The 27980-nt window shown below is 32.4% G+C and overlaps 1 protein-coding gene across 2 annotated transcripts in view; it reads left to right on the forward strand.

The window, feature by feature from the left end:
* The window catches only part of LOC135125880 (cerebellar degeneration-related protein 2-like), an 84331-nt gene that overhangs the window by 31194 nt on the left and 25157 nt on the right, over window positions 1-27980 (forward strand). Inside the window, exon 1 of one of the 2 annotated variants that reach the window (XM_064051619.1) lies at window positions 11137-11355. The exons of the other annotated variant lie outside the window; for it this stretch is intronic. Coding sequence (XP_063907689.1) covers window positions 11295-11355 — 61 coding nt within the window. The 5' untranslated portion in view covers window positions 11137-11294. Of the gene's footprint in view, window positions 1-11136; window positions 11356-27980 lie in introns of those variants that run through there. 2 annotated transcript variants of the gene reach the window in all.

Genomic DNA, 27980 nt, shown 5'->3' on the forward strand with positions numbered 1-27980 from the left:
ACTGTTGGTGAGATTGTGTATGTTTTCTGTTACAAAGTGGAATGATTTTTTCTTCGTTAATTTTTTCTATTTTAGCGTGGATAATCATTTTAAAATATCAGTGTAGTATTGTGAAATTATTTTAATGCCTTTAGGAAGAGAAAGTAACATTCGTAACCTTTTCAACGAAAAAAAGCAATATTTCACTTGAAGTTTAGTTTCGAAGTTGAAATTTTCAGCCACATAGTTCACTGGTTGTTGTAATATAATATATGAAATTCTAGACATTCCTACCATGACTGATTTTTAATAATTAAATAAATGATGTAAAAATTGTCTAGAATTTGGTAAACAACGCTCGAACATGACAAGTTGCAAAGACATGCAATAGGAAAAAACTAATCACTGAAATTCATATAAACGTACTAAGGCAAGCTCAAGACGTGAAGATCTGTTGATATCTAACTACTGAAAATTTTGTCTTACTGTGATATCTACAGGTACAGCAAAGTGTACAGCAGCACAGCTTTCTTTGACAATTTTAATCTGACTTGAAAACCCATGTCTGCACTACCTCATCCTCTTTCTTTCTCTCTCTCTCTCTCGGCTGTCAAATTTGATGGATACGCAGCATCTCTGTTCCCATTTAATTGCCCCAGCCGTCGTGGGCGATTCGCACATGCTTTTGAAAGTGAAACGCTGATCCATTACAATGCTGGATGGCAGGTACGTTTCATTAAGTCGCTCACGACTCCGCCAAAAGGTCAGTCAAATAATCTCACATTGTGTCCGGAAAAATCCGGGCGATGGGTGTATAGCGGCGCTTTCTCCGCTTCACCCCTGGGTGCGGATCGTGGTAATGGTTCCTCACGGCGGGGAGCGGCGAAATGTCATTCCGATGGTACTTTCGGATTTTGTAAAGGGTGACGGGAGAGGACCACCTGCTGGGAGAGAGGGTTATTATTTATCATTACTTGTCGTTCTGCGTATAGTGTTTCGTCTGGTTTCACTTTTGGTGTGATGTCACTGAAAAGCGCGAAAATAGGAGAGGAGGTGGAACGAGGCCTTGAGGATCATCCGGTTCTCGAGCATCGGAAGTGATTATTAAAATCATCGCGATTTTCCAGTAGCAGTTCGTTAGCTTATTTTTTATGAATCGTCCATTCATTCTTTCGTTTTAATTGAATGAAACTGTCACTAGCTCGAGGATATCTTTTACTACAGGATGTCAAATTAATTTCGGCGGAAGTGACCAATTGATACCGCGTAATTCTCAGTCATCAATCTTATGTTTGTTTTTTTATTATTGTAGTAGTTATGAATGCAAAGTATTTGATTAGTGGGCGACCTGTAAGGTTACTAACTGTACTAAAAAATATAACAAGTTCTGCAAGTATAATTAATACGTTGCGTTCTTGATCGATAACAGTAACAGTAGAAATATTTATTTATTAGCTAGGCGGTGACACTTCTATCCGTAACACCAGATAATTTACAAACGTGGGAATGAAAGGTAGAAAATGAAAGTAATAACACAAGTGTGTATTATCTATTGTATGGCGATGACTCTAAAAGATGAACGCCACTAAAGCTAATGTCATACACAATTACTACATTAATTGTTTTAAAATGTTAGTATCGTGTGAATCTGCCGCTTTTTTCGGATGGCAACAATGGAGTTTCACTTTAGTGACATTTCAAAAAGCTATAAAATTAAAATCCCTGTTATAGAGTGGACACTGGTTCAGTAAATGCTTTCTCTAATTAACTTCCAGTACTTTTAAAGGATTTGTGGACTTCGTGACCGAGCCATTATAAATATGTCGATCTTGATGTTAACATTCTCTCATATTTTAAGTGAAAGAAAGAATGCGACGCCACTGGAACGGCGACTGTTCCATTGTATAATGGGTGGCCTATACACGACTCTAATTTTTTCATTTCCTCATTTTTCACCAATTATTATCTCTCTGCTTTGAAAGAAAGTGCGTACTGAGGAAATCACGATTTTACCAATACGTGACTGCGAAATCTTTCATATGTTATATACAAAAAACAAGAATATCGTATTCAAAGAGTGAATGTTTTAATCCTCGTTTGTTATTTTGCACACTTACAAGTGAAAGGCCTTGTGTAAGAAAAAAAATTAATTTTGAACGACTGCGTCATGGGATGGCATTTTTATATTTTCCCTCTCGTGCACAATTTTTGTTATCTTTACCATTAATCATGTGCACAATCTTCTAACTCGAGTTTCACATGGGCTTAGTTGAGATAAATTGCATTATTAATTAATTGGCATATAATGTGAGCTAACGGCGTTTTTTCTTGTTTGTCGGTAATTAAGCCGACGTGGAATGGTAATTTCTTAGAGCAATGACGCAGTGTTTATAAAATTTTTAATGGAAGTTTACTAGGCATTTTTTAAGTCGAGTCGTCGAGGATATTTACAACTGGCCCGAATTAATTATATACGTAGTGTAGTTAAAGTCTCCAAGGATCTGGTGAAAACTTTTAATTTATGAGTTTCGTTAGTCAACAGTTGCGGGATTTTTTTGGTGATATAAGAAAAAAGAAGCTTTAAGTGAGCAATTTGTCTACGGACCTGTGTTAATATAATGAATTAATGAAGCATCTGCCAAAAAAATCAGGTTTTGAATGGGTACAAAGTTTAAAGTATTTATAAATAAGTTAATTGTTGTTATTTACAGAAACAAGTTATAGTCTACTTGAAAAAGTTATAATAGGTATGAACAATATTTTTGCACCTCTACAATAAACTTGAATATTTATTTTATTTGAATGCATATCGATTATTTTGAAAATTCCTCGAAATGTCATAGAATTTGCTTAATCTAATTTAATACAGAAATGAAGTGATTTCTTAGTAAAGATTTTTTAACGACTGATGCGAGATATTTCCAAAATCAATTTCGTAAATACATACATAAATAATTAACTATGATTATAGAAAAATAAATTGATGATATGTATTTATAAAATATATACGCTAAATAATATTTAATTTTAGAAGAAAAACCTCTAATTATTACTGTTTGTTATGTTTGGTAAAATTTTTGTAAAATCCGGCCCGGCGCATCCACCATAATATCACGGGGCTATTTTTGAAGAAAAATTCTTCCCACATATAAGGGTGCTTGCTTGCAATATTTCTAGTCATGTGTTTCTACTACCTTAAAAAGTATCCTTTACATTTACTAAAACTGTCTCTATAAACAAATATAAGGTTTTAAAATATTATTTTGTAAATGTTAATGAACTGCAAGTGTGAGATATGGGTTCAAGTCATCTGTAAGTTTTAATACAAATATCAAATAATAATTTCACATGAGACAGACTTCATTTCTCGAGCTTAAGTCCGGGGTATTCCAATAACATCCATCCAACGCACGACTAGTTTCATTTTCTTGACGTTTCATAATCTCTTTTCCGTCTGACTGTCTGTTGTTTGTAGATGACTCTATTAGACAAATGTGCGAAATTTTAGATGTATTTTAGGAATATCATGCAGCATTTTATATCTATGGTTTATGAATCCGCTTCATTTTTTAAATTAAATATGCAGAGTTTAGGAAAAAAAATCAAAATTGTACCTATAAACTGTAAAACTGAATCCTCTGAAATTTTGGAAACGTTTAGGATTAATATAAGCATGGTATCGCCATCAAAATCTTCATGATTGCATCTCAAAATTTTAATATTAAAATTGCTTATAAATGATCTCTAAAAATTATTATTTCATTGTTTAAACTAAAAACGAGTTACCTTGTTTTTCTAAATTTTAGCTATCCAACCTTCAACTAATATATTTCTCCCCACACAAAATTCTATCAAGGAAAAATCACTTAAAGCATACGCACAGCTTGCTTCTTTTCTCTTTAGTTTAATAATCTACACCTATTTTTATTTTTTAGTTCACAAGGAATTGCATAATAAAAATTGGTTGAAAGTTGTTTCGACAGAACTTCCCTCGCTTCTGAAGTACAATGAAACATATCCAGCATTTTCGAATGGGTGCACCCTCTGAGGCGTCGGTTATCGTTTCTCTCTCATACTGAACTTTTCTATCTGCGATGGGTAGATTAGTTGATTGATTCATCCGCATTCGTGCTAACCCTTCTAAAGTGTGCATGTTACGCTACTGACTGACAGTCCGTTGTCAGATTCTGATGACTCACCATGTTGAACTTAAAATAATCCATCTCTAACAACCCTTGTCTTGCAACACTAGGTAATAGCAATCTGACGCTCACGTGTTTATTTATGTTTATACATCGAAAGAATGTCACGTAGAATTTGTTTGATTTGAATGAGTTTGTCTTCTCAAAACAGATGACTAAAATTATTAATTTAACCACAATCGAACAAAATGTTCTGAATATTATAATTCTTATTTTATCATTATTATATAAAGACGTGCGTACATACATAATGAATCAAAAAAGCTGGTTATAGTTCAAGGCCTAGGGAAGATCTGTCTAAATAATTTTAGACTAACTGTCCTTTTGAAATTAAAAGCGATTATCTTTATCTTCTGGTGACGCCTCTTAAAATACAACGTAACTTCACTTTTTCGCATAATAAAATTTTCTTCAACACAATAAACCCTTTTCAACTGCGATAACTGTCATGTACACACCAACGTATGGACTAATAAAACACATGAGTTTTTCGCTACGTTTTATTCCTTGTTATTAAATTGGACATATACAGTATATCCCCGAATTGAGTTTACATCATGAAAAAAAATATATTTCTAATTTTCTGAAAAGATTCCAGAAGAATAAAATTTGTTGCTTCTTAATAACTAATTCCGCAATGAAAACTATAAAAGTGTCAGAATTTCTTAATTAAATTATCTGAATCAAAATTGATATACATATTTTAAAAAATCTGCATTATTTAAAACTTTTTGAGGGTGAAATACTGTTTTAAGTCAAGTCAAAATTGTTATTCCTAGGACTTCTTTCTGTAAAATAACACATAAAAAAATCGTCTTGTAAACTCAATCGGGGGACATACTGTATATTTATAAGTATCCCCTTTCTGAAGATTTTCTGAAAAACCATTTACTTCGAAGATACGCGATAAAAGTAAAGTAAAAGTTAAATCCCTTGAATATTTATTTGTCGCATGTTTAGTAAACACACTGTATATGTAAAGTTATTGTTGAATTTTTGTTACGTGCCATTAGGTTTGTGAGGTGCCAGAACGAAATGAAACTAAATTCAAATGTATATTCGTTCAAAACACAAAAATTTTTTGTGTAAGCATTCCTAAAACTATTATGCATTTTTTTTTATAAATACGTTTTGGAAGAAATTTTGCTACAGAGTACTCTCTTCTACCGTTTTACGTAAACGAAATTTTTCCCGAACGGAAATTCTGATGTTCGATTTTGCAGGTCAATTGAAACCGTCATCAAGTTGGCTTTGATTTTCTGAAAACATAGCGAACTATGCCTACGATAAAATTAAAATTTAGTCGATGACATCAGAATTAACCTTATTTTTTCGTATAATAAAAACAACGCTTTTCAACAACTTTGTCGAATGTAAATTATAGACAACTGTATGCATTAACAAAACACATGCGTTTTTATTCTGTCAAAAAAACAACGTCAACTTGTTGACTTTTTCAGTCTACATCTATATCTATATTAATAAAAATGAATCGCCGAAATGTGTGTACGCTCATAACTTCAGAACGGCTGCACCGAATTGGACGATTCTTTTTTTTACGTGTTCCTCATTGTCAGGACAAGGTTTATATGTAAGAAAATTTATAAAAAATAAGACGGCTAAAAGAAAAAAAAAAAATAAAATTTTGCATGGGAATCGCCACTTCCAATGAATTTGAATAGTTGGCGTTTCTGACGGACCTGTCGCCTATGCTGTCGCCTAACTGACGTGTCATACAAAACTATTTCTTCCGTGCGATTGTGAAAAGTTTTATTGCATTTCAAGTCGTTTGTTTTTTCGTAACAAGAAACGTCGTTTATTTTAAGAAAAGTGTTCGTTAAAGTGAATTTAGTTACGCATTACGAAAGTTTCTTAATAATTTTGATCTGCCATTCTATTTACGTATATTCACTTTGTTGGTTTCGACAAAACCTCAAACTTTACCGTTATTCGAGGATTTAATTTGAAATTTTCAATATTTTAAAATTCTCAAGACAAAATTTACAGATTTGATTGACGGTGAAAATAATTCTGTGTCGTTTTATGCCGAGAAGACGACAAGCTGACATACGTCCACGAAGTCAATCAAATGTGCGACGAACTACCTCAGGTGCAAATCGCAATGATTTATTTCATGGGTAATTCGGATACGGAAGTTGATCAGCGTTGTGCTCATAATCAACATAATAGTCAAACATTGAAGCGAGACATTGGGTGGTATGATTAAAACTGAGTAGATACTCATATTCGAAGTACGAAGTACCTACTTGCAAACATTGTATCTCCCCGGACACAAATTGAACATCTACGCGTTTTGTGAGCATTTAATCTAAAAATGAGCATCGGTGTGGCAAATGACTATTTGTCCTTATAAATAATAAATTAAATGTAATATATTTTTGTTTCCTTAAGAATACAAAGTTAACAAAGTTAGTTGAGTTACAAAAGTCTCTTTTACTCCACGTTGGCCACCAACGAGCGATTTTCAAGATTTTTGTGAAACTTTGCTGGTTTTGAATTTGAATTTTCTGTCCTCGATAGTTGATGCTCAGCAAGAACCACGGGAAGGTCTGGAGCAGATCTCGCTAGGAAAGGAGAGGGCTAGGATTTGTTAATGAGGGATAGAACGTTATACAGTACAATACAACGGAAATACAATACAGGTACCTACAATCTAGCTACAATACAGAACACACTACAGATACAGATACAATTCAGATACAATACAAATGCAAAGTTAGTACCCAATACACCACCGGAAGAAATTGCACCAAAAATTGAGAATGTTGCAAAATGAAAACCCAAGCAAGCACACCGATGGAACTCGGAACGAAATCTATTGGTCGCAGCGCTCACACGCCCAAGGGAGAATGCAGCCGCATAAATCCAAGGCCGACTGACCTCATCCTTATAGGAGATGCGACCCAGCGTCTAAGGGCCAACAGAACCCCCCCAGGCCAAAGCGTCTGACGACATAGAGAATTCAGTCCCGGAACCAAAGAATGCACTGTTGCAAAATTAAAACATAAGCAAATGCACCACGAAAACAAAGCATTTGCACCACTGGAGCTAAATTGGCAAGACCCAAGTTAAGTTAGTAACACATACAATATACAGTACAAAATGCTTCAATTACAAAAGTTACAATATACAAATTTCTCCACGTTTGCCACCAAAGAGCGATGACTTTGCTCGCTCGTTGCTGTTGCCCAGCAAGAACCAAACAATACGAGGAGGTCTGGAGTGCGTCTTGCCATTAAAAGAGAGGACTAAGGTTTGATGGCATGGGTGAAGGACACCGTATTTTGTAAATTTGGACGCCGTACTTTAAAAATGATGAATACGGTATTTTGTGAATTATGAACGCAGTACTTTGTATATTCTAAAGGCGTACTTTATCAGTCCTGAATGCATGTTATTAACAACATATTTAAAAAAAATCGGGCATTTTTGGAAAAATATCCACTTTCCTTCGTGTTCACAGCACTTAACACAAAACATTTTCGCTAATATTTATTAACAATAAATTAGAAATTCGCGAACACGTGCTACTTTTAACCCAAAACGAAGCTCCAATGTTGCTGCTACCAGACCGGAATCAAAACTGAACAGAAAGGATCGAAAATGTGACCTTTTATCAGGTAGCTCACGTGACAGTGACATCATCGTACGTCACGATGAGATTGCAAAAATTATTTTTCATATTTTAGATCAGAAATTGTACATTTTCGGGGTTAATTTAACAACGTTTAAACAAACTAATTTGTTTTTACTAACCTCGTGTTCTTAGGAAAATGGATTTCGGTTTAATTATCATTTATTGATAATTATCATATTTGAACATTATGAATTGTATTAATTATGTTTAAATTTTATTTAATTATATAGCGAAAATGTATAGCTTTGACCCACCAACTTCAATCGTTTCGAAAATTTATCCAAAATGTAAACATTGTCGACCAAACGAATCACGGAATCCGATAAATTAAAACTGAAGTCGTACTTACCCTGTTTTCGGTCCTTTTCGGAAAAATATTCATTTTCGTTAGTGTTCACAGCACTAACACAACATATTTTCCGTAATATGTATTAATAATAAACTAGAAATTCGCTAAAACGCTCCACTTTTACGCCGAAATGAAGCGACGATCTTGCCGCCATCAAACAGAAATTAAAACTGAACACAAAGGACCGAAACACGTGACATTTATACAAGTAGCTCAGGTGACATTGACGTCATCGTACGTCACAATGAGATTGCAAAATTTATTTTTCATATTTTGGCCGGGAAAATGCACATTTTCGGGGATAATTTAACATTGTTTAAACAAATTGATTTGTTTTTAATAATTTCGGGCTTGTAGGACAACGGGCTTCGGTTTAATTATCATACATTGATGCTTATCATATTTAAACATTATAAATGATATTAATTATGTTTAAAATTTATTTATTTATGTCGTGAAAATGTATAGCTTTGATCAACCGATTTCAATCGTTTCGAAAATTTTCCCAAAATTTAAATATTGTCGAGTGAACGAATCACGGAATCCGATAAATTAAAACTGAACTCGAACTTACGGTGTTTTCGATCCTTTTCGAAAAAATATCCATTTTCGTTCGTGTTCACAGTACTAATACAACACATTTTCACTAATATTTAAATATATAAATTAGAAATTCGTGAAAAGAGCCCTACTTTTAAGCCAAAACGGACTCTGATGTTGCTGCCACCAAACCGAAATCAAAACTAAACGCAGAGGACCGAAAAATGTGACCTTTTATCAGGTGGCTCACGTGGCAGTGGCGTCATCATACGTCACGATGAGATTGCAAAAATTATTTTTCATATTTTCGCTCAGAAATTGTACATGTTCGGGGTTAATTTAACAATGTTTAAACAAACTAATTTGTTTTTGCTAACCTCGTGTTCTTAGGAAAATGGTTTTTGGTTTAATTATCACATATCAATAGTTATCATATTTAAACATTATGAATTATATTAATTACGTCATTTCTGCAACTCTTTCTTGAGTTATTTTCTAAAATAAATTGACTGACCCATACATTTTTTTGTCACTGCAAAAGCAAATCTAAAAAATATGAATGCAATGATAAATTTACGAAAATATACTGATGATATTTTGCACATTTTAGATAGGATTTATTCGGCAAAATCTTGAGATGACGTCATCAAGTTTTTGGGCTTGATAAACAGATATATTTTAATTAAAAACGTATCATGTCAAACAGTAACTTCAAAACGTCTGCAATAAATCTAAAAATTTAGTTTTGCAATTCTTGATTCAATCAATAAAATAAACTGACTCAGTGATTAATTTTTTTTGAGACACCCCCTATAAGCAAAACTAAAAAATATGAATGGAATGATAAATCACAAGTATATTCTCATCCTATTTTGGATATTTTAAAAAGAATTCATTTGGCAAAATTTTGAGCTGACGTCATCAATTTTGGAGGAAGTAAGTATTATTTTGAATAAAAATTTATTATGCTTATCAGATGTTTAAAACATCTGCAAGATTTCAAAGCATTCGGTTTGCAGACTCAAAATTAAGTTGTAGGTGAAACGAAGTTCACGGGGTCAGCTAGTTCATATATATTTTTTTTCCAAAAACTTAAATATATGCAAAAAGTTAAAATTAAAAGCGGAAGTTTAAATAGCATTTTAAGATGAGGTACCTAATCAAGTTTTTGTTGGGAACGAACAAATAAATTTTGGTTAATGTTTTATATTTACACGATATTGCTAACATACAGCTAATATTTCAAAATAATCAGTTTAGCAGTTTTTAAAGATTAGCTGTTCAATAAAATCGCCAACAAACAATAGACGATGGACGACAGACAAGCGAAAACAAGGAGATTGTTGAAACTGATCGAATCTGAGATATATTTATTACAATCTATTCGAGAAGGATTCGTCCACACTGCAGGCTCGGAAATGTCAAGAAAATGTTCAAAGCCAAACTCGTATTCAATTTTCTGGTAAAATTTATAGTGTTTGAGATGTAAGTATTACAAATTACTTTGAGCATTTTGAGGCCTAGATGCAATTATATTATACAAAATCGACTTGTATTCAGAAACGGATTCAAATGAGTATCGTTTCCACGTTCTAGCGGTTGCAGTTTCAAGGAACTCGTACAAAAACATAAAATTAGCAATTCATCAAGGGCGCCCAACTAATTAAGAGCATACAAGTACGTTCGAAAACTAAAAATATATATAATATCTTTCATCGCTGTATATATTCTTAGTAGTGTAATATTTGTACCTAGTATTTGTTGACAAGTCAACTTCTGTGTTAAGTGGGACAAAGTCTGATCTTTAATCTTTATCAATTCTACCTGCTCGATTTTCATATTTATTATGTTTACTGTAGTGGGAACACTATAATAATTACATTGATTAGCTGCGTAAAACCGTCTAGGTCAAGTCTCAAACGATTACTTCATCCATTTTACCACGGTTTGAGGCTACGACAAAATGTCACCTGAATCCAATTAAGTTAAATACTAGATCAGTCTACAGTTATCTCCTTTCAGTTTTCCCCCAAAATTAAGTTGTCAAATGCACCTACGCACTCATTAAAGATAACGGCCATCGGTTTTTTCCCCAATTATCTAAACCTCCAGTTCCCACACAAATCAAGAGTCTAAACTTCAAGTTACTAAACAATATATCAACCAAAGGTGATTATTGTTTATCAAGACGTCAGGCTGCACAACAATAGCATCTCAATCCTGCTTATCATCGCAAATCAACACTATAATCGACTGACTCATTCCCCCTCCCCTTCTCGGCCTCCATTTTTTTTCAAACGCGACTAAAGTAAAAAAGTCGCAACTGTCAACTTATTCAAAATAACAAAACCTAATCGATCCAGGACCTACTTGTGCGCGTGTCCGATTCTGTCGCTCGCCATGAACCTTGCCAGGCAAAACAGTAGGCCTTGCCTTGCAACAATCAGCTGTCCCGTCAAAGCACACTTGATTACGGTGAAAACAAACGCCGGCCGGTGTAAACAAAGTGTGACGTTTACTTTTCACGCGTGAAAAAATGGCAAAGTGACCAGTGTCAGAAAAAAAAATGAGTGCGCGAGGTCTGCAGGATTGCTACGAGGATGAGTGCACCAGGAATATGCTGGATGGTATGCTACCACTGCATGAGTCATGATCATGACAGATCGTGCATGACAGGAATTTAAATTGGGCGAATTGTTGCTAATTGCTTCTTTTTTTTTTCGTTTATTATGGAGCGTCGGAAAGTCGAGACGAGGGTATTGATTTTCGAGTACCACCCCACCCCCGACGTGGACGTTATGGGGTTTTTATTAATGCGGTGCTCTAGAAACAAGGGTTCTGATTTAAAGGGGATGATATCGATGGGGAAGGGTTGTTAGCTTTGGGTGAAAATGTGACGTAATTATAAGGTACATTCATATATTTGGGCATAATTGAGCGAGCTTTCGTGTTTAAGACTTAAATATTAAGAAGTATTTGTACATGAAATCATCTTCGTATTCGTGCCATAATTCTTGGAAAATATTGCGGTACGAAGTTATTGGATTTTATGCAGTTTTGTGCATACAAAGTGTATGCAAAGGAGGTGATTCACGCCGCTCGGTAAAGCCCGATAAACCTTAAAGCATTGTAAATTGTAAATGATTCGGGCCTTATCGAGCTTGGTGAATTGCCCCCTTAAGTAATAAAACTGGCTAGACGCCAAACTTTTTAAATGCTACTCAAGGAAAAAACTGATACGACAGCCTTAAAGTCGGTTCGTGTCAAGATTCAAAATGGCACATTTCCACGGAAATATATACCGTATAAAAATCCGCATTGCAAAGACGTCTTTGTTCCACATTTTGTTTTTAAGGTGTGTGTCAAAATCTTTTGTCGACATTTTCATTAAAATAATGACATCAGCACTTTTTTCTAGCAGCTGCAGCATCATAGAAGTTGATGAGAAAAAATAATTTGTGTTTTCAAAAACAAACGGTTTAAAAATCAAAAGTATTGTAGGTGCATAGGGTAGTGAAAGAGATATAGGTACATTGAGATTGAACTACTTTGAATTTTTTTTACTCAGTTTAATAGAACTAACTTATACATATAGGGCGATAATTTATATTTTTATTTCCTGAGCGTAAGCAAAGGAAGTATTGTAATCCAGTCTGTCCGTCTGTCTGTCTGCCGTCCCTATTTTTATTAGACAAATAATCTCCGAAAGTACTGGGCCGATAGTTGTCAAATTTTGAATTTATACATATTACGAATGTCTTGCAGATGGTAAAATGGTAACCAAAATTTATCGACCCACCAATAATGTGATGGCGTCACTTCAAAATTGTAGTAAGTGGGTTTTAAATTGTATAAAATAATATAGTCCTACACATGTAATTTATGATTCTGTATTGAGTTTGTACCCGAAACGTCCAGATTTTTGTAAAAAAAATCAAAATTATGAAACAACATTTTGCAATTTAATTTTGAATCTGCTAACCGGAATGCTTTGAAATGTTGCAGATGTTTTAAACTTATGATAAGCATGATAAACGTTCAATCAAAATATATTTACTTATCTCCTCCAAAAAATTAATGATATCAGCTCAAAATTTTGCCAAATAAATTCTACCCAAAATGTGCAAAATATGACGAGTTTTTACTTGTGATTTATTATCACATTCATATTTTTTAGATTTAGTTATATAGGTGGCTATTATTCTTTTTAGTATTACGCTGAACCAATGCTGATATACATGTGTTTGCAAAAATATTGATGACGTCACCACAAAATTGTGTAAAAGACAAACTCAACTTGAAAATGCTGGATATTTTCATTGTATTTCAGAAGCAAGAGGAGTTCTGTCAAAACAACTTTTGATAATTTTTTTTTCAAATGTATATGGTGTTCCATTTAAAAGTTAAGAACCTAAAATTTTGTTCTATAATACATTCTGTATATTTTCAGAGATTTCTTTTTCACGAAAAAAGGAAAAGATCAAATATAAGGGTTTTTTGATGAAACAGTTTTCAAGATACTTGCTTTTCTTTTAAAATATAGTGTTGTTAAAAATTCACAACCCTCATATTTTTAAAAACGAAGGTTTATAATTTTGGCACAAAAACTTTTAGTTGTTTTGTTTTAAAATACATATAAAAAATATAAAAGTGGCCATTCGTCTGATAGATTCGATTACTATACAGACCGATTTATAAACTTGTCGCTGACGTTGCTGTTCGCCGTTGACGTTGCCGTTGTAAGATAAATGCGCAACAAAAGTATGCGTCGGTTACATCATCCGTTGACGTTGCCGTTGAAAGTTGGCACAGCGTTGGGTTGACGTTGGGTTTTCAACCAATCAAATAGCACTAATATTAAAACATTTAATCATCTGTTCACCGAAACCCTCATATTTCAAATAGCTACCATCATTTACTACACTGTAGCTTTCTGTCAGTACTTATGCATTGTTGAAGATAGTTCTCGACGTTTAAATCAACGAGATTTATTGCTATTCGGCTCAAAAACAGATTAGTTAGTATTATAACTACAAGGGCTTACATTTTACCCTTTTTCGTAATATGTGTAGTCTTCTTTTCACAACAAGAAATGTAAAACATGTTTGAAATGGTAAATTTTTGTAGGAAAGTATCGATTTTGCAATTAGACTCCGCCCTTCGGTCTGACAACGAATTAAAAATTCATCACGAGAGATCGGGACGGATAGGTGGGGCTTCTCTTTTGGTTTTCTTTTTTAATAATACATTTAGTTTTCTTTGTATAACACGATTACTTATGAACATATTTCACACGGTAATTTCTCGTAGAAAAATAAGGATTTTACAATTAAGCTCCGCCCCTCGACTTACGACGAATAAAAAAAAAGAGCGGGTGAGCGGGCCTTATATTTTTCCTTTTTACTTCCCGAGCGTAAGCAAAGGAAGTATTGTAATCGAGTCCGTCGGCCGACTCTCTACTTTTACGTTTTCTCGATCTTTCATGACCCCTAGAAGACGAAGAAATAGGTCTCCCATTTCCGTCTGTCTGTCCGTCTGTCCGTCTGTCCGTCTGTCCGTCCGTCTGTCCGTCCGTCTGTCCGTCTGTTGTCCCGGATTTTTATTAGACAGATAATCTCCGAAAGTACTCGACCGATTGTTGTGAAATTTTGTACTTATATTAAGAATATCATGTAGATGGTAAAACGCTAACCAAAATTTGTCTAATCATCCCCACCACTAATGCGATGACGTCACTTCAAAATTGTACATAGTAAATGGGTTTTCAATTGTATAAAATAACATAGTCCTACACATGTAGTTTACAACTCTGAATCGACTTTTCACCCGAAACGTCCAGATTTTTGGAAAAAAATCAAAATTATAAAACAACATTTTGAAATTTAATTTTTAATCTGCTAACCAGAATGCTTTGAAATGTTGCAGATGTTTTAAGGCTATAAAGAGCATCATAAATCTTTAGTCAAAAAATATTTGCTTATCCCCTCCAAAAACTTGATGACGTCAGCTCAAAAGTTTGTGGAATAGATAATATCTAAAATGTACAAAATATGATGAGTCTGTACTTGTGATCTATCACTCCATTCATATTTTTTGGATTTGCATATACAGGGTGAATCAAAAAAATTAATGAATGCGTAAATATATTTTATTGATTTAATCAGGAACTACAAAACCGAATGCTCTGAAATCTTGCAGATGTTTTAAGGTCATAAAGAGCATAATAAATGTTTAGTCAAAATATATTTGCTTATCCCCTCCAAAAACTTGATGACGTCAGCTCGAAAGTTTGCCGAATAAATCATATCTAAAATGTACAAAATATGATGAGCCTGTACTTGTCATTTATCACTCCATTCATATTTTTTGGATTTGCATATACAGAGTGACTCAAAAAAATTAATGAATGCGTAAATATATTTTATTGATTTAATCAGGAACTACAAAACGGAATGCTCTGACATCTTGCAGATGTTTTAAGGTTATAAAGAGCATAATAAATGTTTAGTCAAAATATATTTGCTTATCCCCTCCAAAAACTTGATGACGTCAGCTCGAAAATTTGCCGAATAAATCATATCTAAAATGTACAAAATATGATCAGTCTATACTTGTGATCTATCACTCCATTCATATTTTTTGGATTTGCATATACAGGGTGATTCAAGAAAATAAATGAAAGCGTAAATTTATTTTACTGATTTACTCAGGAACTACAAAACCGAATGCTTCGAAATCTTGAAGATATTTTAAAATTATCATAAGCATGGTAAATTTTTGATCAAAACGTATTTGGTCGTCCCCCCTAAAAAATTTATGATGTCACCACAAAATTTTGCTGAAAAATTCCTATCTAAAATGTACAAAATATGGTGAGTCTCTTCTTGTGATTTATCATTCCATTCAAATTTTTTCGATTTGCATATACAGGGTGACTCAAAAAAATTAATGAATGCGTAAATTTATTTTATTGATTTAATCAGGAACTACAAAACCGAATGCTTTGAAATCTTGCAGATGTTTTAAGGTTATAAAGAGCATAATAAATTTTTAGTCAAAATATATTTGGTTATCTTCTACAAAAAACTGATGACGTCAGCTCAAAAGTTTGCCGAATAAATCGTATCTAAAATGTACAAAATATGATGAGTCTGTACTTGTGATTTATCATTCCAATCATATTTTTGGATTTGCATATGCAGGGTGACTCAAAAAAATTAATGAAGGCGTGAATTTATTTTATCGATTTAATCAGGAATTAGAAAACCGAATGCTTTGAAATCTTGGGAATATTTTAAAGTTATTATAAGCATGGTAAACTTTTGTTCAAAATGTATTTGTTCATCCCTCCTAAAAAAATTGATGACGTCACCCTTAAATTTTGCTGAATAAATCCTATCTAAAATGCAAAAAATATGATGAGTTTGTACTTGTGATTTATCATTCCATTCATATTTTTTAGATTTTCTTAAGAGGTGATTCAAAAAAATTAATGAAGTTTATTTTATTGATTAAAAAAAATAATTAGTATTACACCCCAACCAACCCAATTTGGTAGACACAAAATTTGTTAAAGGAAAAATTCGGTTGAAACATAAGGGTAGCACGCTTATTTACATCGACTTTAACATTACAGACCTGCATTTGTTTTATGCGCTCACTTGGTTCCGCGAATGTGAAATAGACATGTTTATAATCAACCAATTGTGAATTTCACCGTCAAGAATTAAAATAAAACCCAATGTTTTATATAATAAGCGGAAGTCGAAGCAATAAAACCGATGGTCGTTTTGTTTACAGTTTCTCTGTTTGACTCTCACGTATGCTGTTACCCCTGTCATCTTAAATTAAGAATGTTTATACATACACGATTTTCAGTTGCCTCTGATACGTATACGTGAGTAAATTGTTTCGTTATTTTATTGATTATTACAAATCAATATTCAAAACGACCCAATTCATTTTCCCGAAAATTTGAGAATATAATAATTTTATTCTTAGTATTACACTACATCTATCCCAACTGATATACGTGTCCTTGCAAAAATGTTGATGACGTCATCGCAATTTTTTTTAAATTCCCACTACAAAAATGTAATGAGAAAAAAAACACAATAGGCATGCAGTCGTCAAGTTTCCGACAGCGAGGGAAGTACTGTCTAAACTCTTTAGACCAATTTTTTTTGTTAATATACATAGCCGTCTTTTCACAACAAGAAACTTAAAACCTAGTTAAAATGGTACATTTTTGCAAAATAATATGGATTTTGCAATTATGAGGCGGAGCCTAATAAAGAAAAAAAAGGCAAAATATAAACCCCGCCCACCCATCCCATCTCAATTGTGATGATTTTTTTTATTCTTAGAAACGTAAAACACTTTTAAAATGGTAAATTTTAATTTCTTGTAAAGAAATAAGTATTTTGCAGTATTTGGTTCACGGCGAATAAAAAAATCATCACAATTGAGATATTCTTACATTTTGCCTTCTTTTCTTAATATATGTAGACTTATTTCGGCAACAAGAAACTTAACACATCTCTAAAATGGTAAATTTTTGTAGGAATCAACTTAAATCCTTCATATTTCTTCTACAACCCCTTTAAATACGGTAAAAGTTGGACACCAAAGTTACTATCAACGGCAACTTGGCAACGGAGTTTATAAATGACATTTTTCACAGACAGACACAGATTTTTTTAGACAGAACGTCCCTCGCCCCTGAAGTAGAGTCCAACAAATACAGCTTTGATTTTACGAATTTTATTTTATTTTTGATGATAACCCCTAGAATTTAAAGATATGTATGGAGTATTAAAGCGCAGATCACTTAACATAGCGCAGCACCACGTTTCAGACTGTTTCGTATTATGTACTTAAAGCACAGCATTACTATTCGAAGTATTAAGCAATAAAAATCTGGTAATAAAAAAATTAAGGTGGATTCATAAATCACAAATACAAGAATATGTCGAAGTTGTTTCTGAGTAAGTTTTTTTTAATATCAGGTTTGTTGCAATTTATTTTAAAATTAATTTCCAAAAAACTGTTAAGATAAATCTGAACAACTTTAGTATCAAAAGAAAGCGTACTTAGGTTAGCCCGAAAATGTAATGAAATACAAGTTCTCCCATTTGAATAAAATGAGAAAAATAATATTTGTAAATTTAATCACCCAGTATAAATAAATCAAAACACACTGCGATGTTTTTCTACGTTACCAAGGCAAATTACTAAAAAGTCGTGTGCAAAATTCCAAGCTTCTATCTTTAAATACAGCGGAGTTGAGAATATTTAAATATGATCAATTTTGTTTAGATCAAAATACAAATATTCTTTTAATATGGAACCTAAACCTGTAAAAATTTGTAGGACGTTACGTTAAAAAAATGTGGCCACGGTGTCTAACAAACCTTGTATATTTGATAATAATTTTAAATTGTAGCTTCAAATTGCGTCAGTTTTTTTTTTCCAATAATTCACAGTGAATACGTAACTTTTTGTACATGTATATAGACAACATCAGGAAGGAATACTAAAAAAATAGTTTACGTTACTTGATATTATTATCACAATTATGTGTTACATACATGTTTCCTACTACCTAAAATCATCATTAAAAATATGTATATAAAAAATTTTACAACTTATACAGAAGAATTTTTCTTCATTATTTATTCCCATTCGACTTTACTTTAGTTCATTTAGTTGTCTACATGTTATTAGACTTTAAGTCGGAAGCTGTGTTATTAATAATACTATTATTATTATTATTATTATTAAAATCCACCGAACGGAATTAAAAACACAAGGTCTACCCTCATAAAAGATTTTATTTTAAGTTATTAAACTTCTAATACTACCGTTTAGATAAGTGAAACATCTAACAACATAAAACACTTTGGTAGCTTCCATTAAAAAAATACCAATGTAGTGATTACCTAAAAGTAAATAAATGTCGGAGAAATGACCTTAACATAATAACATAATAACACGCACTATCAGAGACCTACTTCAAGATTCTTGAGTATAATAATTAAAAAAAAAAAATTGACATATAGGTTTTGTGTTTCTTCCTTCACACGCGCACTGTACATATACTTACATGATTGTAAAAATCAAATATTGTATATATGTACATTAGGGTGATTCAAAAAAAAAAAATAATTTTTTTTTTTCGTGCAAAGAGGTTCAAAAGTTTCTTTTCAACGTAAAAAAATACCAGTTAAAATTTGAGCTCTTAATATTAATATTAAGACCGTCCGCATCGCGTTTTTCTATTTCCCATAAGAATAACATGGGAAAATTTTTGTTTGCACCTTCTGATTTTTATTGCTAGCCCGTCGTGTGTCGTGAAAAAAATTCAATCACATATTTTTATAGAGAATTGAACGCTCTACAAAAAGTGTCTCCTATGATTGTGCGAGAAACCTGATAGTTGAAGAGTTATTTTAGGCTAAAGTTAAATTTATCCAAATTTTGACGTTTTTGATGCATTACAATAAATTTGATGGTCTTATTGGAATAAATCACCACAAAAATTTATACACATTTTAAATTTAGTTTTTTAAACAGTAATTGTTTATAATTTTATGCTATAATAAGGCCAGTAAAACTCTTTCCGAACATTTTCAGCATCAGTGGGTTAAAAAATCATAGTCAGGTTTCTCGCAAAATCATAGGAGACACTTTTTGTAGAGCGTTCAATTCTCTATAAAAATATGTGATTGAATTTTTTTCACGACACACGACGGGCTAGCAATAAAAATCAGAAGGTGCAAACAAAAATTTTCCCATGTTATTCTTATGGGAAATAGAAAAACGCGATGCGGACGGTCTTAATATTAATATTAAGAGCTCAACTTTTAAGTGGTATTTTTTTACGTTGAAAAGAAACTTTTGAACCTCTTTGACACGAAAAAAAAAATTATTTTTTTTTTTTGAATCACCCTAATGTACATGTAACGACGTACCTACATACATATTTTATGACCGAACTCAACGGCGCCTTGCTAGTATCTCCTTTTATTTTTCTTTAGAAATTTCTTCTCTCTTTTCACAATTCTCTTTCACGATTTCGTTGACATTTGTTCTTCTTTCTTGTTTGCAATATTTTTCTCTACACTTTCATATTCCTTTTACCACCTCTTCACTTTGATCTCCCCAGAGCTGTTTCAGTTCTTTCTCATAACAACTTTTCAGCTTTCACTGCTCTTCGTTTAGCTTCTATTCGTAATTTTCCTGATTTCCAAATTGTTCTTACTCTTTTTCGACTATAGAAATGCACGCCTAGTGGAATAGGTTGTGTCAGCAAGCTTTCTTATTATTTGATTTTTAGTATATTTATTACTTAGATACTGGTTTTATTAAATTGTTATTTTCGGATTCAAAACAACTACATAAAAATAGTGCAAAACACATGCTACAGTGCTTTGTTTTGCTCATAACGTCAGCTCCGGCCTCGTTTCGGAAACTTCCTCATTCGAAATATAAACTAGTAGTGTTATCAGCTACAAATAATTATTTAAAAGTAAAGCTTAAATGGCTTTATCATGTGGTACACACGTCTATCGTGTATCGTATCTAAGCCCGTAATGCATACATGAAAAGTAGTCACTTTGATAAGTCAGAATTACGAAATCGAATATGCATGTTATGATTTTTTTAAAAGTTGTGACGATTAACTTTGTAACAGTTATAACAAGGTGACTGGTTGCTTTTCAGGTTTTCAGTAAACTTGATTTTTGTGTATGTTGGTATATCAACTATTCCGTATGTAAACGACTATTAAATTAGAAGTCGTTTCTAATTCTGGTTATTTTAAGTTCATTTTTTATTTTAACTGAATAGCCCAAGTTAAAATGTACGATTTCGTTTAGGTCACTTAATAATATTTATCAGTACGACAAACTATAGTCAAATCCCAGTCTAAATTTTGTTGATAAATATCCTGAATATACCTACAATATCTTTCAAATATTGGCAAATGACTTTTTACTAACAACCAAGAAAGCAAAATAGATAAAAACGTGACTTTCAGTAAACTGAACATGTTTGGCAGTTTTATCCGTTATTCCGCTTGACTTCGTACATCTAATTTTGGTCTAGTTCTACTTTTAATTTTTGTATTTTTACAGTGGAAGCGAGAATTAGAATGACAATTAAATATCTTTATATACTATACTAATAGACGTCATTTCCACAAAAACAAAATTGTTTCCTTATCAAAATATTTGATAGTGTTCAAGTAAACCCAAATTATTTACTTAGGGATATAATTCGGTAAAAGTTAGGCAGCAGCTTCATTATCAATTGATATTACTCACACTTTTATCATTTTAATTCAACTTAAAAAACATCAACGTTTAAGTTCGATATACACCTTACATTTAATATAAGTAGTAATAATGTTATATACCAGGTTTTACTTTTATAAAATAGACAATAAGTTACATGCAAATTTTATTTTTATTATAGATTCACTTTCTGTTCCATGTGTGTTCATCTGAACAGCAAACTCGTAATTATAATACTTCTAAAATTAATTTGTGGTAGGAAAGTAATGCTAGAAGGAATGAATTCACTTTATAAGACTGAGTTTCAAAACGTCATAATAAATATACTGAAACTGGATCAAACGATCTACAATTTATTAACACAATGACTCTAAAGATTTGAGTGAAATCTTTCATAAAAAAACACCACTCTATTAATAACAGTACAATTAACACTCAACACACCATATCTTTCTATCTACACTTCACTAATTTTTAATGTATCGTCTAATGATATGCTATCTCTTAATTACAACGTCCACCATGCACTCAACAAATATTATTTCCATGGAACATATTTAGGTCGCTCGTTAATAATATCCACCGAAAATATTTCCCACGTGTGAAATAGGTTTACAGGTTTTCGCGAATCGCCAAGTATTTAGGTTATTTCCTCTAGATTTCGCATGGTTCGGTTTTGCCGATTTCATGGCAAAAAACAAAACGAAGTCGATGTGACAGATCAGTATTGTGAATTGGTAGTGTGCTTCTCGCTAAACCGGACCTCAAAAAGAGCATCAAGACCAGTCAAGGTCTTCGGACTGGTCGGACAATTCAGATGGAAGCTTCTAATCCATTGTCTTGTCGAGAAGATACACGCGATTTGGCAACACCGTGTTTTGACAATAGTTGTTGTTATAATGTGACGCAAGTCATGAAAATGAATGACATTGAAGGATCGAGCTAGTCATGCTTTCTGTGGTAATGACACGGAAATAGCTGCTGGTTCCGGAGAGTTCTACTCTCAGGGCTGTTTTTTGAAATCGGTAAATTAAAATCATACACGACTTAACGAAAACAACCGCAAAGAAATGCATACTGTCTGAGTCATTTCCTGCTATTTTTCATTGCCTGAACTAACGTCAAAAGGAAAAAATTTGTTACGTCAACGTCGTATCTCGTATCACGTGACGTCTACTTGTCGTGTAAACGTAGCCGTTTCTTCACGCCGGGTGAATCTTAGATATCCCATTTCGAGCAACACCGAAACCCGATATTTCACATCTCCTAATTCCGACCAATAATTTGCCGGCTTGTAATTGAAGGTTACACGTTCTTGAATTACAGAAATTGTCGACATTTTTACCGCAAATTCTAAGTAATTAAATTCGATAGCGCGTCGTGCGTCAGTGAACAGTGTGAGGCGGCCTTAACCGCAGACATTTTTTTGCTTTTTTGAATGAAAACTTTCGAATTGATTTATTATGTGAAGTTTTCCATTGAGTTTTATGTAATTGATATTGATGCTTTGTCGAACTAGTAAAAGTTGGAAACTGGTTACGACTGCTGGTCGTGTTTGATCTAGTGAAACATTATTTACCCATATGGAGTTGCAGATGTTTGAGACGACATTGTAAGTGTTGTTTAAAGGAAAAAAGATGAGTGGTGATTACATAATGGGAAAAAGTCCACGCAAAACGAGTTTTTTGCGGTGATCGAGTGACAGTTGCACTGTGGTCAAGTGAGAAAAAACGTAGTTAGAGAAAGACAGTTAAAACATTTACAAAAAGTCCTCAGTTTTCAGGATTTTCAGTAAACACAAATTAAGCAGATTTAGACGAAATTCTAATAGGATTATAAACATGTGCGTAAATACCAGCTAAACTTAAACATCCAAACTTTGTGTGTGAAATATTTTTAAAGCAGTGGTGGCTGAGCATGTTAAAGTAACAAAAAAAATAACACTTTACAAAACAACTTTTCACTCTGGGTTAAAATAAATACAATTAAATTAAATAAATTGAACAATATATCATAGCAATACGGAAGACTAATACATCAAGGTAGTTGTTGAACTGACAACCACGCCAACGTGTTAAGCTAATTTTGGCGAAAATTCTGTGTTTACGTCTAACATACTACGTCCATTTCGTTTAAAGAACAAAAGGTTAATAACAAAACAAAAAATAAAATAAAAAACTATTTTGAAAAAAAAAAACAACAAAATCGAATACACAGTAGGTAATAGTTGGAAAACATTAAAATTGAATGCGTAATAAACTTGATGTTAAAGTAGCGATAAGTATTTAATGGTATGGTTAAAATTTACAATCAGTTTACTTTGTACCGTAACGATTATAAAACTTGAACTTTAAAAACTAGTAAATTCTAATCGAGGGAATTAAAATACAAATATGCAACATACCATTGCAAGAGTTTATATGGAATGCACGACTGCAGTAGTATAATCACAAAATCAAGATCAAGAATACTATTCTCGCAAAATATCAACACTCAAATATTCGAAAAAACGTGCCGAAGTAAATATATGCGACAGTCTGTGATTCAACATCTTAACTAATTCTAGTTTATGTAAATATTTTACAGGTGATACAAGTTTAGGAACTTCTCACTTTTTTACCTAAAAAAACATCATAAATATTTAGTAAATCGCTCTCACAATACAATGGTGTCGAACTATTGCCATAAATCTATAGTTTTTTGACACACAATATCAAAATTTAAATGTTTTGAATAACTCATATTTAGTATCACAACACACTTTGTGTGAAAAATAGCATTTTTGCTAATTAATTTCTTAATTCTAGGTTTTGTTTTAATTTTACATAGAACTTCAAAATCCGACTCCACAGTATCCGTGAGTTTAAAAAATAAATTGAATGTATGTACTGAATGAAATGGAGTAAACTTTTGCTCTTGTTTAAAGTGGTTATTTATGTCAAACTATTTACAAACAATAGCGAATAAAATTACGTTACCAGCAGACATGTATAACTGGTTGAAGCCAGTAGCTAAAAATAAACCGCTAAATGATTTTATACATACAAATTTTTCCCTTGGGGAATTATAAGCATTTTATTTCATGATTAACGGGAAATTACGTACGAATTGAGTAATCAACTTCTGCTCTGTTGCGCTTACATTACATTACAGACAAAATTTAAAATAAAATTTTATACTACTACATGAGCTCAGTTTTTGAACGCTATCAAAAAATAAGTCTATTATCTATTTACTTTTTAAATTAACCAAAATTTGCATAAAATGGTGCCTTGCAGTAACTACCTAAAAAAGTTGTTTACTTTTCCATTTTGAAACATTTAATGAGTGTGTTTTGTTACGTTAAAATCAGAAACATAAAAGTGTGTGTAGAAGCAAAAAAAAAATTAATTAAATTTTTTGATTATTTATCACAAAAAATCACACTATAGAAACACAGTTTGATCATTCCTCTTTCAAAATTATGAAAACTCTAACAAAACAATGTATAATAAAGCAGCAGTTACCTTTTTCCGTAAACAAAAATGCTGACTCATATGGAGTGCTATTTCTCGCCGATTTCAGCCTTAAATATGTTATTTACGATCGAATAGTTATTTACAGCTTTTACAGTTACAATATTTAAAATTGGTATTACTTTAACAGACATAAGATCTGTCACCTTTGAAATATAGTGTTAATGTTATTATCTAAGGTAATTTGGAGCTTTTTGGGAAAATCTAGAAGCCGAGGATAAAAATTTAACGCGAGTTTATAAATCACAAGTGTCGGAGTACGTTATTTTATAAAATTTAAATAGTACCTACTTTATAATGCAAAATATTGAGATGACGTCATTAAATTGTTGGTGGGGATGATTAGATAAATTTTGGTCAGCGTTTTGATATTCCTATCACATACGTACAATTTAACTTAGTTTTCGCTCGGGAAGTAAACATTACATAAGGATTAACATTTGTTCAATATCCTCAGAAGTTTTTGTAGTTTTAGCCGACAATCAATTTTAATATTGTGATATCAGTAATAAACAAGAAACAAATTTATACACGTACGGTGCTTTCTAATATCCATTTCAAATAAATTAAATTGATACAACTGGAATTCTATGCAATTACCATAGTTATTCATATCGTAATTAGCGGAAGTTTTCCTTTAATAATAATTAGAAAACTCATATACTTCTGTTCTACATGAATGTTAAAAATGGGATATCTACAATTCTACATACATGGTAGAACTAGAGTCAAAAATTATTGCAACTGTAACAATAATTATTAGTTGAAGAACGGGTTTCTAAAGCTGATACGTGCTTTAAATTTCTCCATATTTTCTGATGAGCTTAAACCAGCCTTAGACAAATGGTACCTATTTTTGGCAATACTGTACAATTTCAGACTATTTGCAAACACATGGTATTTGTAAGAAAAATTTAATTTGATGTCATTAGTAAATATTGAAAAGAGCCATGGACCTATTGTTTAGTGCGTTAGAGTTGTAGAAGTTCTTGTCCAGATCATTTCTCACTGAAAAGTTTGGTTACAAATTTACAAAACTATCAAAGTGTATTAAATACATCGTTAACTGTTCACATTTGTAGTACTTCATCTGTACAACAATTAATTATTATCATTTTTATTAAAAGAGAGTAAGACGTTGTACCAAGGAAATTTAGTCCACAGGTAAAATAGAAAAATATTCGTAACCTGGTTTTTAAGTACAATAGAGAAAAACTGTGAAATTCTCGACATGAAGCATATAATGGAACAAACATCTTAATATATTTTGATATCTCTAAATCATTCTTCTGGTGTTGAATATATTTGCATCGAATATCGGTACCTCCTCCGTATCACCACTCCTTTTGTCCTATTCACTCTTACTTATTATCTTGAAGGTTGCTACAATTGATAATACCTCCAATTGTTATCTTTATTACCACTAACAAGGCATAACAGTGAGGTAGCGAATTCCCAAGGATATACCAATTTTAATTTACATATCTACCAACTATTAACCCAGTCCCATAAAAAATCCCCAACATAATACCGACTAAGTACAGAATCAATAGAAAGGAAGCGAAACGTACGGAAACAACTACTTTCGTGGCACTGCACCACGATTTTTATTCAGCAAATCGAAGTGTTACAACCACTTTGCACAAACTCCGGATTTCCTGGAACCTCTTCTGCCGAGGTGATGATTAGAGAATCTATTGTTTGATAACAACAGCTATTAGACATAATGAACAAGTGCTGAAATGCATATTACATGTAATTATTACAGAGATACGCCACCGTGTATTATCGCAATTACAGTAAAAACGAAAACTCTTGCGCAACCGGCCAGATTTTTGCCAAGTTTGTGCAAAATTTCGACTTTCTATGCTAACGAAATGTCAATTCGATAAATCAATACGTTGTCTGGTCTAGTCGGTGAGTACATGTTATGTCATAATTTTATAGGTAGGTATGCTGACAAGTTCGTCGACCCGATCAGGTGTGTCTAGCGTAATGAATGATATTTTCGGCACGAATAAAATGCTTAATCGACGTGGGCGATGTAAACAATTGCTGATATGGAAACAGTTCAGTGTGCGGTCCGCGCCATTTGTAAATGACAGTTTTGACAGTTTTATGAATTGCGGCTGGTTCCGCCAGCTCGAACATCTGTTTACACGTGAATGGATCGTAAAAAGTGTAAACAAATTATGATTTAACTACCTATTAAGAATTAACTAGCCTGCTGTGAGTCAGTATGTTTTATCCCAGTTGGCTGCTTGCAACCAATCGAATAAAAAAAATTGCATTTTACATTTTTTTTACACTAATAACGAAGAAAAGACACGATACGGTAATTAGCAGAAGCAGAGACTGAAAAAAAAATGGTTTAAGTAATATAGAAATAACGACCGAATAAAAAAGCGCGAAACATGCTCAGAGACGTGAGTGATAAAATAGACAAAGATGGAGCGTAAATTATTATGAGACGAAGACAAGAGAATTAACTTCTTTAAATTACGAAACATGAAGCTGTTAACGCATGTTGGTTAACTGCCTTGAAATAAATAAGTGGCATAAAATGAATGGTAAAATAAATAATATTCAGATTTATATAAAAAAAAAAGATTTTTTTTGTAAAGGAAAAAAATACGTTTATTTCAAAACATTTTGTGGAATTTAGATTTTATATCAATTGCATTTTTTCTAAAATTTTAGATTTCTAAGGTAAAATGTAAGCACGGGTTGATAAACTACAAATTTAAGCAAAAATTACCTCGCAAATTTTGAGATGAATTTTGGAAAATGAGAAAGCCATTTTTGACCTATTTATTCACCAACAAAATTTTAAACTTTGAGGATGACGTCAAGTTTTTGGAGAGAATAAACAGATACATTTTGATTAGCAATTTAGGATGCTTACGATAACCTTCAAACCACAACTATAAAAGTCTATTATTTTATAAAATTTAAACATTATTTACTTAACAAACAAATTTTGGTTTGCATTTTACTGATTGCTACTGATTTAGCTGACTAATAAAATTGTCAACAAACTAAAGACAACAGACACACGACAGACGATACAGAGACAGAAATGGAAGGTCTACTTTTTATATTCTAGGATCTCTAGAAGTTATAAAAGGTCAAGAAAACATAAAATTGCCATTCACCCGATGGACCCTATTACAACAATTTATCTGCTTACCCTTGCGAAAAAAAGAACTAAATGTCGCTCCAAGGTTATTTAGACAGAACTTCGTTCGCACTTGTAGTCAAAGATTCAAATAAATTCAATATTAAAAAAAATACGAGGATGCAATTCGAACTCACGCGGGCAGACCTCAAGTCCAACTTTTTATTCACTCGGCCATCACGTGCTTGTTATGTGTGTAAGCAGACACTGTCTACATGAAACACATAGCAAATATTTCACAAAAATCGTGTATTGTAGTAATT

This window comes from Zophobas morio, unplaced genomic scaffold, assembly GCF_036711695.1.
Source record: "Zophobas morio isolate AGI-343-1 ecotype UQ-CSIRO unplaced genomic scaffold, CSIRO_AGI_Zmor_V1 ptg000009l, whole genome shotgun sequence".
Classification (NCBI taxonomy): domain Eukaryota; kingdom Metazoa; phylum Arthropoda; class Insecta; order Coleoptera; family Tenebrionidae; genus Zophobas; species Zophobas morio.